The sequence below is a fragment of the Boleophthalmus pectinirostris genome, unplaced genomic scaffold (assembly GCF_026225935.1).
Source record: "Boleophthalmus pectinirostris isolate CB_2022bp ecotype Guang Dong unplaced genomic scaffold, ASM2622593v1 HiC_scaffold_8, whole genome shotgun sequence".
In the NCBI taxonomy this organism is placed as follows: Eukaryota; Metazoa; Chordata; class Actinopteri; order Gobiiformes; family Gobiidae; genus Boleophthalmus; species Boleophthalmus pectinirostris.
Genome location: NW_026571515.1, coordinates 37,128,716 through 37,145,000, shown reverse-complemented (window position 1 = coordinate 37,145,000; position 16,285 = coordinate 37,128,716). Strand labels below are relative to the sequence as shown.

Sequence of the window (16,285 nt, the reverse complement as noted above, 5' to 3'; positions counted from 1 at the left end):
GTTCAGAATCGTCACCGAAATCAGGTCCTGCATCTCTTTATCATCATGAGCAAAAACAATTCCTGAAACCAGGTCCTGCATCTTTAAGAGACCAAAACGAAAAGAAAAACAACTCAAAACTATATGGAATCTCAAAAACCTCCACATTATTGTGAAGAAAATGTGCACACGATAAATACTGAGCAAAGAAATATACTGTTCCAGGTTTCTGAGAAACTGAGAAACATTTTTCAATATTACAATCTGACCAATTTCGAACCACGACAGACAACATCAAAATCAGTTCAGAATTGTGACCAAAACCCGGTCCTACATCTTTATCTCTTTATCATCATGAGCAAAAACATATACTGTTCCACACTTCATATATTGAACAATATCATAATTATTGTGACAGGCCTAGTTCAGATTTGTACAAAAAAAAATAATCGCAATTTGACATTTTTCAACATTAGGATCTGACTTACAAAACTGAATCCAGCTATTTCAGCAAACTCAATGTGTTTCGAACCGCCTAGTTTAGATTCTGTACAAACTCAAATTTCAGGGAAAAAATAAATAAAAAATCGCAAGTCGTCAATTTCAGCGAACTCCATGTGTTTCAGTGTAACAGTAACGGACAACATCAAAATCGAGTCAAAACCGTCACCGAAACCACGTCCTGCATCTTTAAGAAACCGAAATGAAAAGAAAAAAAAAAATCCTGATTCCTTTTGCATCTCCTGAGTTCAGTCGTCCTCTCTCCGTTGTTCCCTCCACACATCACAAGATTAACCAAACATTAAATCTAAAAATCAAGCAAAATCCAGATACAACTCAAAACTATATGGAATCTTAAAAACCTTCACACTATTGTGAAGAAAATTTACACATAATAAATACTGAGCAAAAAAAACTATACTATATATACATATTCAATCTCTCAAATCAAATCAAACTTTATTTCTAGAGCTCTTTTCATACAAAAATGCAACACAAAGCGCGTCTTTCTGCCAAGTCTTCTGGACTAAAAAAAAAAAACTGAGAAAAATTGTAATTCAACATTTTTCGATATTACGATCTGACCTCCGAAACTGAATTTGGCAATTTCAGCAAATTTGATGTGTTTTGAACCGTGACGGACAACTCGGGTGACCAGATGAGATTGGCTGAAATACGGGACAGTGTTGGGGAAATAAATTAAATATACTGTTCCATTATAGTATAAAGTCAAATATACTGTTCCACTGTAATTATTGTGACAGGCCTAGTTTAGATCTGCACAAACTCAGATTTCAGAAAAAGAAAATGCAAAAAAAAAAAAAATCGCAATCGCATAAAATCACAATTCCATCTGACCTACGAAACTGAATCCGTCAATTTCAGTGAACTCCGTGTGTTTCAGACTGTGTCGGACAACCTCAAAATCAGTTCAGAATCGTCACCAAAATCAGGTCCTACATTTTGGTGCAGGAATGTTGGTCCTGTTTTATCATCTTGAGCAAAAACATTTACTGTTTCACATTTCATATACTGAACAATATCGTAATTATTGTAGCAGGCCTTGTTTAGATTTGTACAAACTCAAATTTCAGAAAAAAAAACTGAAAAATCACAATTCGACATTTTTTCTGATATTATGATCTGACCTACGGAATTGAATCCGACAATTTCAGCGAACTCGGTGTGTTTCGAACCACCTAGTTTAGATCTGTACAAACTCAAATTTCAGGAAAAAAAAAAATCACAATTGCAATAATGACAATTCGATATTACGATCTGACCAACGAAACTGAATCCATCAATTTCAGCGAACTCAGTGTGTTTCGGACAGTGACGGACAACATCAAAATCGCTTCAAAAACCGTCACCGAAACCACGTCCTGCATCTTTAAGAAACTGAAATGGAGAGAGAACGGTCTCCGTTGTTCTTTACGCAAGATTAACTAAAGATTAAAACCAAAAATCAACACGATCAACATGATAAACACTGACAAAAAAAAAAAGTACAGTTCCATGTTTCATATATTGAATGATATCATAATTATTGTGACAGTCCTAATTTAGATCTGTACAAACTCCAAAAAAAAAAGCTAGAGAAAAATCACAATTTGACATTTTTTGATATTACGATCTGATCTACGAAACTGAATCTGTCAATTTCAGTGAACTCAGTGTCAAAATGGTCACCAAAACCAGGTCTTGCTTCTTCAAGAGACCAAAATGAAAAGAAAAACAACTCAAAACTATATTAAATCTCAAAAACCTCCACACTATTGTGAAGAAAATGCACACACGATAAATTCTGAATAAAGAAATATACTCTTCCAGGTTTCATAGATTGAACAATATCGCAATTATTGTGACAGGCCTAGTTTAAATCTGTACAAAAAACCTGAGAAAAATCGCAATTTGACATTTTTCGATGTTAGGATCTGACCAACGAAACTGAGTCTGTCAATTTCAGCGAACTCAGTGTGTTTCAGACAGTGACGGACAACGTCAACATCGCGTCAAAACCGTCAAGGCAACCACGTCCTGCATCTTTAAGAAACCGAAATGAAAAGAAAAAAAAGCTTGATTCCACAAGATTAACCAAACATTAAAACCAAAAATGAACCAAAACTATATAAAATCTCCAAAACCTTCACACTAGAAGAAAATGTACACATGATAAATACTGAGCAAAAAAATATACTGGTCCAGGTTTCATATATTGAACATTTTTCGATATTACAATCTGACCTACGAAATCTGTTCATTTCAGCAAACTAAATGTGTTTCGAACCGTGTTGGACAACATCAAAATCGGTTCAGAATTGTCACCGAAACCCGGTCCTACATCTTTATCTCTTTATCATCATGAGCAAAAGCATTTACTGTTTCACGTTTCATAGATTGAACAATATCGTAATTATTGTGACAGGCCTAGTTTAGATCTGTACAAATAAATAAATAAATAAATTTAAAAAACTTTGACGTTTTTCGATATTACGATCTGACCTACGGAATTGAATCCGACAATTTCAGCGAACTCGGTGTGTTTCGGACAGTGACGGACAGCATCAACATCGCGTCAAAACCGTCAAGGCAACCACGTCCTGCATCTTTAAGAAACCGAAATGAAAAGAAAGAGAAAAAAAAAATCCTGATTCCTTTTGCATCTCCTGCGTTCAGTCGTCCTCTCTCCGTTGTTCCCTCCACACATCATTAAACATATTATTATAACATGACTGTCAGCCCCGTCTCTCTCCCTCTCTCTATTCTCTCTATTCTCGCGCTGCCAGGTAATCAATTTGTCGTCACTCTCTGTAACCCCGGTAAAGTCATCAAGCCAAATGAGTTACAGCTGCACACAGCCCTCACCGCTCGACGGAGGGAGGGAGAGGGGGATGGAGGGGAGGAGAGAGGGGGACGGAGGAGAAGAGAGAGAGAGAGAGGGGGGAGGACGACGTGACGTGAAGGGAGCGTCCGGGGAGGTGGAGAAGAAGTGTCTCGAGAGGTGGAGGTAAACGGGGGAAGAAGAAAGAGAGGGAGGAGAGGAGAGGAAAGAAAGGGAGAAAGAGAGGAAGGGAGCATCTTGAGGGGACGAGGTAGAAGAGAAGAACGGAGGGAAGAGGAGAGAAGCAAGGAGACGAGGGGTGGCAGAGAAGGAGGAGAAGAGGTGAGAGAAAGGGAGGAGCGAGGGAAGCGTCTCGCGAGGTGCAGCAGGTAGGAGGGGAGTGAAGGAAAGAGGAAGGAGGGAGGAGAGGAAGCAGAGACGTGGGGAGGGAGGAAGAGAGAGGGAAGCATCGTGGGAGGTGGAGGAAGAGAAGGAGGGACGCATCAGAGGAGGAGAAAGGAGGGAAGGAAGGAGAGAGGGAAGCGTCTCCGAAGGTAAAAAACACAAAAGCGGGAAAGCGGGGAGAAACGAGGATAGAAGAAAGGGAGAAAGGAGGGAGAAAGAAAGAAAGGAGGGAAGGAGGGAGGGAGGAGCGGGGCTAAAAAATGACAACGCAGCCTCAGAACACTCCCCGGTTTGATAGCACATCTCAGGTCTTCAAGATGAAATATTAATGCACAATTTGTTTATCTGCGAGCCCACATCTCCGGCGCAGAGCTGTTAATTTTCTCCACGCGCACACACAGACACTGGATCAGTCAGTCATGAACTCTTCGTAGCCATTACCGCGCGACATTTTGATGAACTATTCCTAATGTAGTGCATAGGAAAGAATGAAAACACTTTGGCTGCCAACTTTTGATTGACCATTAAGCTACTGACGAATGCTGCTGTCAAGAGAGGAGACAATTACCTCAACAATGAAGAAAGTCTCTTGGAAGAAAGCTGTGTCCTCTCCAGACTTGACATACTTAGAGAACAGAACGGGCGAAAAGGATCACTGAAAAGGGGGCCGTTTTACGCTCAAATTGACTCTCGTGAGCTTTAAGTTGCGTTACAGCGACGGTATCTTCTCGGAAACGTAACCGGAGTTGTGCTTCGTGTTCGTTCGTAGGTTTAAAACGCCGATGTGACGCTATGTTCTGATCTGTTATAATGTTGTTTCCTCATCACAAACATATATTTCAGGAGTTGTGTTTTGTTTCATTCTAAAATACTCGCTTGAGATGTTATTTCTTTGCCTGGATTGTTCCAAAGTACAGCATTAAATAGAACAGACTGGAATAGAAAGTCTTTATTGTCATTATACAGCTTAATGAAATTCTGGATTTCTCCGTCAAAGTGTAAGAATTAAACAAAAAATTTACAGTTTTCATTCAGTATGGTGACAGCTAAACATATTTCCGTTGTTTTTGTTAAATTAAATCGGTTTTATAGCTCAAAAATACCTTAAAAAACATGAATTCTTCCCATGTCCAGACTTGCTTCTCCATAGATCTGACCATTAACCTGTCTCCATAGCGATTACCTCATTTCTTTTCATACTGTGGAGACAAAACTGTGGCGTGTTCATGGAGACGAGCAGGTGGCAGACCCTCCACCAGAGAAGTTACAAGTATACCCAGTGGTGGAGTTACTCATTCGGGGGCCCTAGGTGAATTTTTGAGTTTGGGGCCCTCACTATAATGCACCGTTTTTTTGTTTTGTTTTGTTTTTTTAATATATTTGTTGTCTGTTTTTCCCCATTATTCTTTGAGACACACACATTTCTATTTGTCTGAATTATGGTCGATTAGAAACTTGTCTTCTTTGGTCGTCTACTAGATAAACAGAACTGAAAGTCGTTTTTTTTTATTTTTTTTTGCAAGTACAATTACATTTTTGTTTACATCCATTACATATGATTATGATTATTTTTCTTATGATTATTGTTTCAAAGTAAACTACAGGTATCTTGGCTTTCTGCTCCACTACATTTATGATTTGTACTGAAAAGTAAAAGTACTTTTTATTATAGTTTGAGACCTGCTGATTACTACTATTATTACTACTATTACTACTACTACTATTACTATGAAGTAGTAGTATAGAATAAAAACAGCTACAAAAAACAATCAATTCAATTGTTTCTAAAGAACAAAATTTTGCAAACTTTTATCAAAATCACTGCACTTTTATATCTGAAAATCTGCACGATATACTTTTACTTATTACGTACATTTCTTTAATACTTTTACTTTTTCACGTAGGAAAGGAAAGGAGGAGAAGAAGAGATAACCAGAACTGAAAGTAGTTTTTTTTTTTTTGCAAGTACAATTACATTTTTGTTTACATCCATTACATAAGATTATGATTATTTTTCTTATGATTATTGTTTCAAAGTAAACTACTTTAGTAAACTACAGGTATCTTGGCTTTCTGCTCCACTACATTTTTGATTTGTACTGAAAAGTAAAACTATTTTTTATTATAGTTTGAGACCTGCTGATTACTACTACTATTACTACTACTACTATTACTATTAAGTAGTAGTATAGCTTAAAAACAGCTACAAAAAAACATCGATTCAGTTGTTTCTAAAGAACAAAATTCAGCATAATTATATCAAAATCACTGCACTTTTATATCTGAAAATCTGCACGATATACTTTTACTTATTACGTACATTCCTTTAATACTTTTACTTTTTCATGTAGGAAAGGAAAGGAGGAGAAGAGGAGATAACCAGAACTGAAAGTAGTTTTATTTTTTTTATTTTTTTTTTTTGCAAGTACAATTACATTTTTGTTTACATCCATTACATATGATTATGATTATTTTTCTTATGATTATTGTTTCAAAGTAAACTACAGGTATCTTGGCTTTCTGCTCCACTACATTTTTGATTTGGACTGAAAAGTAAAAGTATTTTTTATTATAGTTTGAGACCTGCTGAAAACACTTCAGGGTTACTATTACTACTACTATTACTACTATTAAGTAGTAGTACAGAATAAAAACAGCTGCAAAAAACAATCGATTCTCTTGTTTCTAAAGCACAAAATTTTGCAAAATTATATCCAAATCACTGCACTTTTATATCTGAAAATCTGCACGGTATACTTTTACTTATTACTTTTTACGTACTTTTACTTTTTCATGTAGGAAAGGAAAGGAGGAGAAGAGGAGATAACCAGAACTGAAAGAAGTTGTTTTTTGTTTTTTTTTTGCAAGTACAGTTAAATTTTTATTTACATCCATTACATATGATGATTATTATTTTTCTTATGATTGTTGTTTCAAAGTAAACTACTCTCGTTTAATGTCATATTAAGAGAAAATCAAATTGCTCTGAGGTCTCGGCCATTAGTGGCACTGAGGGAAATTGGTTGGGGGCCCCTCCAAGTTTGGGGCCCCTTGGCAGCCGACTAATTTTGCCTAATGATAGCACTGCCTCTGAGTATACCAGTAAGCTGAAACTTCCTGAAATGCTCAATGATTTCATAACTGCACAAAGTGTGTATTTAAGGAAACTATCAGTGTTACAATTATGTATTTTATTTACTTTGCAGTGTCTTAAAGATTTTATATTACAACAAATGAACTTTAAGTCATGTTAGAATGTTGATTCCTCATCAAAACAGACCTGGAGTTGCGTTTTGTTTCATTCATGTTTGAGTAATCATTTATTATTAGTCTGTCTGCATCTCCAAACCTCAAAATGCTCCACCTTGTTCCACCTTGTGATGTCATGTAGTAGTTTTCACATTAACAGCTCCTTTCACTTTAGTTCAGAGACTGGCAGCTCTGAAATTAGGGCTGAAACTCTCTAAATGATTCTACTGAAGGTGAAATTTAAAAACACACTGGAGCACTTCCCGCATTACCGCATGACATCACAAGGTGGAACAGCGCGTTTGCAGTTTGAGAGAAGAACTCAGCCTAAATACGCAAACAAAAAAACACAATTCCGGGTCCGTTTGCGACGACGAAACAACATTAGAACACAGATCAGAAAATATCGTAATATGGGCCTTTTACGCACCAGAAAGTTCGTTTAAAGAAAGAAAAAAAAACAAAAAAACAAGGGCAACGTTTTGTAAAGCCAGACGAAAAAAAAAGGCAGATTGGGTTGCACAAATGAAAAGAGGACAGAGAATATGAGAGAGTGTGTATAGAAAGATAAGGCATTTGACTGTCTTAAGCTGGTACACAGGGACGGTAATATTTGGCAAGCTCCAATCGCCATCTGGTCCCAACATCCACACGCGTAATAAAGACTGATAACTTTGGGGTTTGGAGCTGATCCGGGAAATTGCTCGAAAAAAAATAAATAAAAGAAAAGGGAGAAAACAAAAACAAAAAAAAAGTATGTTGTAATTTTAAAACGCAAATTCAAGGTTGAAGTTTTGGCGCGAACGATGATTGTAAAACTGGTGACGAAAGTGTACAGGAGGGGATGGTGTTAGCTACGAGAGCAAATTGAGCAGGAAATATGTTTGTAGGTTACAGATAAAAACACAACTTCAGGTAGGATTTAAAAACGCGTATTTAAATTTGCAAAACGCATAAAAACGTATACAAAAAAGTACAGCTAATAAAAGACAACCAGTGGTGGAATATAACGAAGTAAAAGTAGTAAAGTACTTTATTTATGTTTTAAAAAATGAGGTATCCGTACTTTACTGTACTCTACTTTTACTTCACTACATTTGAGAGCAAGTATCTGTGCTTTCTACTCTACTACATTTTTAAACTCGACTGAAAAGTAAAATTATTTTGTATTATAGTTTGAGATTTGCTGAAAATGCTGCAGGTTTACTTTTACTACTACTATTACTACTATTACTATGAAGTAGTAGTATAGAATAAAAACAGCTACAAAAAATAATCAATTCAATTGTTTCTAAAGAACAAAATTTTGCAAAATTATATCAAAATCACTGCACTTTTATATCTCAAAATCTGCGCGAAATACTTTTACTTATTACTTTTTACGTGCATTTTTAAACAGGTACTTTAATACTTTTACTTTCTCGTGTGACACTTTTACTTTTACTTGAGTATTTCTTCGCTCCGGTACTTGTACTTTTACTTAAGCATCAAACTCGAGTACTCCTTCCACCACTGAAGACGACAAAGGCCAAATCTTCGAGTATCAAAACGCTCAAATCCGTATTTCAGATTTGAGACGCAAGTTCAACGTTTGACAGCAAATTAATAATAAAAACAGCACAAGCGTCGAGCGTTACAGCGAGGAAAAGGGCTACGAGGAGAGAGATGTATGTCCAGTCATTCTAAGGAAGATAAAACGAACAAAAATACAAACCTAAGGCAAAATTTGTGAATAAAAACAAGACACAAACATACAGTAGTAGAGTAATTCAGAAAGAGCTAGACTTTTTCAGGCTCCATAAATACTGTGTGTACCTTTTTTCGCACTAACAAGGATTTTTTGTAGTAATGTTTTTCATAATATCAGAACTGTAGAGCTACTTTGTCAAATAATAACATGTATACAGTGTTAAATTGCAGTATTTACATATTTACGCTGCTTCAATTCCTGACAGATTTAGTTGGATAATCCTGCTTTAGGGTTTTTGCGTCACTGATACTAAGTGCTTTCAGTGTTATCGTTTATCGGGTTATGTTTCCGTAGCGATATATCGTCGTACTGAATCTGATATCGCGACAGGCCTATGCACACGAAGCAGAAAATAAGCATAAATAATAAAGGTCGGTCATTGTAAAGTAGATAATAGAGGCAAAAATGCAAGTTCGGGTTTGTGAAGTCATAAAAACAACACGAGAATCGAGCGTTACTCTAAAGAATCGTGAGTCGGCTCTTTGGAACGGTTCCTGGATGTGAACTGTTGGAAAGAATCGAGAATTTTCTTTGTAGTTTCTATGCATTTTTACGCTGAAACAACAGAAGAATCAGCAGGATTAGAGGAGTAAACGTGAGTGAGAGGTTTGTGTGCTAAAAACATACCTGGCCTTGTAATAATTCATTGTTATTATTATTTTCGTGTAATATTTTAAGGAGATTACGGTTAATTTCACATTTATAAACACGTTTTAAACAGATTTTAGCCTTGGTCGTTTCTCTCGGTGATTAGTTTGTAGTTAAAATGAGGTTTCTGTCAGATAAATAAATATTAAATTAAGAAATGCTCCTTGTATCCAAAAGATTCGGATCTCCAATCACTGGTAAGGAAAAGTGGAGTGAACAAAAGCCAGATTTAGCAGTATGGGCTATTTACAGTCATTCTAAGGCAACTAATACGGGCCAATCTTTGTGGGAAAATTAGCTGGAGAAATGGTATCTTGGCTCAAATGTGTGCGTAATGGCCTCGTATCTGGCAGCGGTAGCGATGGATGGATGGCGCAGCCTATGTGTGTGAGCGAGTGTAACGCGCTCTCCATTTGTCCATAAGATTATGAAGAGTTCACGGAGAGTTCAGCATCTTTCAAGCGCGTTTTTCCCCTGCACGGCTGCGTCCAATCACACGCCACGAGCAGCGACAGCCACACATTAGTTTAACACTAACTTTATCATCAGTCAGCGGGGAAGGGCTGTCTGGGAGTGCGGGAACACGGGAGGGTGTTTACGGGGAAGTTGCGCTGTTTAATCCGGTAAAGACGTGGATTTGAATGGATCGTTTTAATAATTAAGCTCATTTGGGTAACACGGGAAGCGACCTGCTGTTGTTTTAACCCAAAAGTGTCACAATTTTACCGTTTAATTAAGAGTTTGACGCAAAATTTGACAAACGTGACTATTTTGTTTTAGCTTAACTCAAAAGTCTTACATCGTATTTTAAGTGAGCTACAAATTTGAGCTTATTTTAAAGTAAAATACAACAAATTCAGAATTAATGATGGTTAAATGCTGTGGAATAAAATGAGGAAACAGACAAAATTGTGGGAAAACTAAAACTTGTGTGAATATAAACATTAAACTCGTGGCGTATCTGTGCGTAAAAGCAGCGTAAGAGAAAAAGTAAAAGTTTGGAGCTAAAAACAAACATTTAAACCAAATCAGCGGGAGATTACACCGATGTTAGTGGGTAAAAGAACCGGGCTTACCAGCTGCCCTCTTCGGCGCTTGCTGTTTCCTCCGAGGCATGGTCGTAGCGGTTCAGGTGCGGAGCGAATGCGGGCTATAGTCCATGCAAACACCGCTTCTCGAGTCCGTGTCTTCCGCCGCGCTTTGGGGGTCTCCTCGCTTCGCTCTCCGGAGGCAAGAAAAAAAAGAAAAAAAAAAAAAAAAAAAGATCCGGTCACACGCGAAAAGAAGCCGACGAAGCAGCGAGCTCTCACCGTCCTGCTCCTCTCCTCCTCCCGCTACAACAACCACAGCCGCTGGGGGCGAACCATGCCTCCTCCGCCGAATCCGCGTACGGCTGATCGACGCTTGTCACTCAAAGTAGTCGTTTTGTTTTGTTTGGGGCTCCGTGAGAACAGGTATCGTGCCCGCTCGGACGCTTTTTTACAGTAGTGGCGGATTTACGCGCGGTGCAGGCGAGGGGAGAGACGCGATGCCAGCAGATGCAGCGAACATCGATCCATAGAACAAACTGAACATTAAAAACTCCTCCCTCCTCGCCCGGACTTGATGATGGCAGCAGACATTTGTTACACTAGATAACCGTGAGTTTATTAAAGGCGCAGAGGCCAGAGAAAGCGCGAGGAGGAGGAGGAGGAGGAGGAGGGAGAGAGGAGAGGAGAAGAGAAGAGGAGAGGAGGGAGAGATGGCTTTGTTCCTCCACGCACGCTGCTTCCGCCCTGCGCCACGATCAAAGAATAAAGTTTGTGGATGAGGTTTGGGGGAGACGGAGACGCGCCGGGTCGTGTCCGTACAGTAGTAGTACACGTGATGTTACTGGCTACTTCGTTTAACCCGCAGAAAAGCGTTAAAGGGCCCGTATTACCCGATTTTCTGATCTGATTATCTGATTATCTTGTCTCAAAAATCTGGAGTTGTGTTCTTCTCTCAAACTGGAAACACTCTCTTCCACCTTGTGATGTCACGTCGTAATGCAAAGGATGTCCACACGCAGTGTTGGGAAGGTTACTTTTAAAATGTATTCCCCTACAGATGACAGATTACAGATTACATACCTCAAAATGTAGTTTGTAACGTAATCCATTAAATTACTTAAAGTGAGTAATGTAATCTGAATACTTTGGATTACTTGATTTGCTGTAGAGAAGCAAAGACGAGGAAATCATAACATAAGATGTTTTGTCTGATAAAAGAAAATAAAAAGCCCAGACTTTCCTTAACCGTATTAAAAATATTATTGATAGAATGGTTTCATCCTGTTAAATCCTGTTTTAGTCCTGGTTTAGATCTATTTTAGACCTGGTTTTAGCCCTGGTTTAGACCTGGTTTTAGTCCTGGTTTAGTCCTGGTTTAGTCCTGGTTTAGACCTGGTTTAGATCTAGGTTAGACCTGGTTTTAGTCCTGGTTTAGTCCTGGTTTAGATCTAGGTTAGACCTGGTTTTAATCCTGGTTTAGACCTGGGTTCAGTCCATGGTTCAATCCTGATTTAGTCCTGGTTTAGTCTTGGTTTTAGTCCTGGTTTAGTCTTGGTTTTAGTCCTGGTTTAGTCTTGGTTTTAGTCCTGGTTTAGTCTTGGTTTTAGTCCTGGTTTAGTCTTGGTTTTAGTCCTGGTTTAGTCTTGTTTTAGTCCTGGTTTAGTCTTGGTTTTAGTCCTGGTTTAGTCTTGGTTTTAGTCCTGGTTTAGTCTTGGTTTTAGTCCTGGTTTAGTCTTGGTTTTAGTCCTGGTTTAGTCTTGGTTTTAGTCCTGGTTTAGTCTTGGTTTTAGTCTTGGTTTAGTCTTGGTTTATAGTCCTGGTTTAGTGTGCGGCAATGAGTGGAATTACTAAAAATTAAAAAAAATTTAAATAAGGGATTTAGCCCAAAATGTGAAAACAGGACAATACCGCTATGTAATCCATATATTTCAACAAAGTAACTGTAATCCAATTACCACTCACTGAAACAGTAACTGTAACTGAATACAGTTACTCATAATTTGTACTCTGATTACATAACTCTGGTACATGTAATCTGTTACTCCCCAACACTGTCCACACGTCCATATTTACCCGGGACAGTCCCAGGTTTGAGCGCTGTGTCCACTGATTTTGTTCAGATTTATACAAAACCAGTGATTTGTCCCAGTTTTATCCAAGAAATGTCCAAAGTGTTGCTATTTGTGATCCCTGAAAACAGTAAAGAGACTCGTATATTGTCATTTGTTTTGATAAAATACAGAAAAGATGCTTAAAAATCGCCAAAACACAAAATATGACTACAATTTTCCTTAATTAGGCACTCGTTTCACAATTTTATTATTATGAACCAACCCAAAACAGGGATGTTCAAGTTTTTTAGTTTGAAAATCTGGTTACCCAAGTAATACAGGAAGTGCTCCACTGTGTTTTTAAACTCCATACACCTTCACTTGAATCATTTGGGTGATTTCAGACCTGGAATTGCTAAACTCTACTGAACAAAATGTAAAAGGTCGCCTGATTCACCAGCTGGTTTCTCTTTGTGGAAACTGTCTGACCTCTCAGCATTAGGATTTGTTCGCAGTGGGGGGGGTACTGTTTTTATTTAACCAAACGCTGCTATTTGGTTGTGACGTATGTAATGTGCCAAATCCCATAGGAAGAAGGACAATAACGTCTTTCCCCTTGATAAAATTCACCAAACATTCTCTTTATTCCAGCTTTAAATCTGTGATCTCAGGAATCGTTGCCAACACAGAATGTCTGTCTCTTCGCTGATTGGCTGGTGCCCGAACTCACACTTCCGGGGTTTTTGCAAAGCATCTAGTGTATTTCAATTCCTGATCTAGTCACTGGAAAGAAATGAAATTGAGAGGAGGCACTAGGTGGCGCCACTTGAAAACTACAGCTTCTTGACATCACATGGTGGACAGGTTCATGATAAAGTTATGCCGGGCGTACACTTGTACACTGTGCGATTTTTGACCCTTTTTGAGCCGATTTTTTGCTCGTGCGACTGTTTTGGGGATCGGGCCGAGTTTTGGCTTCATCGTGTGTCGTGCTTCGTGTAGTTTACATGGGGTAAAGAAAACCGATTAATGACTCACGACCAGCTCCCGATCGACATTCGTAGGTCGCAAGAAAATCAAACTTGTTTGAAATCCAGTCGCCTCTCGTGAGGATTTCACTCTGTTGAAGTTGTTCCACGAGCCGATTTGCCAGAATCTGGCAGACTGCACATGCGCGGACACAGAAGTGGCTCAGCATTGTGTCTCCGCACATCTGTGGTTTTCTAATTCCGTGGTTTTCTTCTTCGTGGTTTTCTACTTCCGGAACAACAACTTTGACAACTCCGGTCGTTATGTGAACGTACAGTGTGAGCAGGCAGGTCGCATCCGAGCATCGGTTCGTTCAGTGTGAGAACATGATTCGTGAGCTGTGAACTTTTAAACCCTCTGATTTGGTCGTACAGTTTAAGCTGGGGCTGAGTGACACGACCGAAAATATCGTCCAGTGTACACCCGGCATTAGTCAGATGAGAATGTGAATGAAAAAAAAATACAACGCCAGGTAAAATACGCAATTGTAACCACTGACAATTTGCTTAAATACACAAGGAGTTTCCACTTACTGGTGGCCTATATGCAAAATTGTGAGGATTTTAATAATAAGAGAGTAGGGATGTAACGATATCCAAGTCTCAGGATACAATATCGTCACTGTATGAACCTCACAGTACGATATTTATTGCAATATTGTGGGAAAGCTCACGATATGGTGGAGAGGCTAACGATTAAGGATGTAACAATATCCAAATCTCTCAGTACGATGTTTTCACGATACACATCTCACGGTACGATATTTATTGTGATATTTTGTGAAGGTGAACAAAACTGTTAATATGCTACTTTTTCCTCTTAAAATGCCTTGACAAGACTTAATCCAAAGACTTAAAAGTGTTAGAACTGTTATTTCTTCTTGTTGTCTACATTGAAATGAAGCAAAGGATCATGGTCTATGTAGTTCCCTCTGTGTTTTTTTAGCTGTTGCTGCATCATAACTCTTGTCTCTTGTGATGATCCACGATATTATTGTGACCGATATTTTATAATAATTTATGTAGAAGACAGGAACAAAAAGATAAAAAAAATTGAGGTATGAGACTTTATTTCAAAACTCCAAAATGCTCCTCTCCACTGGACCTTCTTCTCCTTCTTTCTCTCTTCCTCGCTCCATGTCTCCTCCTTTCCTCTCCTCTCCACTACTCATCTTTCCTTTCCTCATCTTCTCTCTCTTTCCTCCTCCTCCATCCTCTCCTCTCTTCCCCTCTTTTCCACCTCTCTACTTCTTCATCTGTCTCCTGCTCTCTCTCTCATCCTCACTTTCTTTCCTCCTTCTCCTCCTTTTTCCTCTCACTCTCTCCTCTCTCTTCTTCTTTCTCTGTTCCTCGCTCCATGTCTCCTCCTTTCCTCTCCTCTCCACTACTCTCCTTTCCTTTCCTCGTCGTCACTCTCTTTCCTCCTCCATCCTCTCCTCTCTTCTCCGTCCCTCTACTCCTCTCATCTATTTCTATCTCCTGCTCTTTCTCTCTAGCCCTCACTCTCTTTCCTCCTCCTTCTTTTTCCTCTCACACTTTCTTTTCCTCTCTCTCCTTCTTTCTCGGTTCATCCTCTCCTCTCTCCCCCTTCTTTTTCCTCTCACTCTCTCATACCTCCTCTCTTCTCTCTCTCTCCACTCTCTCCTTTCTCTCCTTCTTTTTCTGTTCCTCATTCCATGTCTCCTCCTCTCCTCTCCACTACTCATCTTTCCTTTCCTCATTGTCTCTCTTCCCCTCTCCTCCACCTCTCTATTCTCTCGTCTAATTTTGTCTCCTGCTCTCTCTCTGTCATCCTCACTCTCTTTCCTCCTCCTTTTTTTCCTCTCCTCTCTCCCTCCTTCTCTCCCCCTCTCAATCCTCCTCTCTCCTGTTCTCTCTCTCCACCTCTCCCCGTCTCCTTCTCCTCTTTCCTCACACACTCTCCTCCTCTCAATCCTCGTCTCGTCTCTCTCTCACCCCCTCCTCTCTCGTCCTCTATCTCTTCTCCTCCTCCTTTTTCCTCTTACACTCTCTCCTCTCTCTTCTTCTTTCTCTGTTCCTCGCTCCACGTCTCCTCCTTTCCTCCACTATTCATCTTTCCTTTCCTCGTCTTTTTCTCTTTTTCCTCTGTCCTCTCCTCTCTCCCTTTTCCTCTCAATCTCTTTCCTTCTCTCCTCCCCTCTTCTCTCTTTTCCTCTTTCTCTATTCCTCGCTCCATGTCTCCTCCTTTCTCCTCTCCTCTCTACTTCTCTCATCTAATTCTGTCTCCTGCTCTCTCTCTTTAGTCCTCACTCTCCTTCCTCCTCCTCATTCATCCTCTCCTCTCTCCCCCTCCTTTTTCCTCTCGCTCTCTCTCCTTCTCTCCCTCTCTCATACCTCCTCTTTCCTGTTCTCTCCCCCCTCTCCTTCTCCTGTTTTCTCACACACTCTCGTCCTCTCAATCCTCCTCTCTCGTCCTCTATCTCTCCTCCTCCTCCCCCTCTTCCCCCCCTCGTTCTCTCTGTGTGTTTCTCTTTAAAAGCCGCTCATGACCTGATCAAATATGAAGAGCGGTGATGGATGACTTCATTTGAGAAAGACAACAGCCTCACAGCGGCGCTCACAAATGGCTTCCTGATAATATTCCATTGGCCTCTTTGTACGTGTCAGTCACAGCGCCGCGATAGTGGCACCCCGGACCTCCCCCGGACTCGGCCTCAACCGGAGCCATCCATCAAAACCAGAGCCGGTCCCAGTCCCGGTCCCAGTCCCGGTCCCGGTCTGACCCGAGACCCAGGGAGCGTGTGGACAGTAAACATGAGAAAGAGGAGGGTGATGGAGAGAGAGCGGGGTCCCCACAAACA

General features: G+C 39.6%; 1 protein-coding gene across 1 annotated transcript in view; it reads right to left on the bottom strand.

Moving 5' to 3' along the window:
* LOC110156316 (teashirt homolog 2) overlaps positions 1 to 10,491 on the bottom strand; it is a 155,035-nt gene extending 144,544 nt beyond the window's left edge. Inside the window, exon 1 of the mRNA XM_055166486.1 lies at positions 10,430 to 10,491. Within this exon, the coding sequence (XP_055022461.1) occupies positions 10,430 to 10,469 (40 nt within the window). The 5' untranslated portion in view covers positions 10,470 to 10,491. The remainder of the gene's footprint in view (positions 1 to 10,429) is intronic.
* Between the last annotated feature and the right edge of the window lie 5,794 nt (positions 10,492 to 16,285).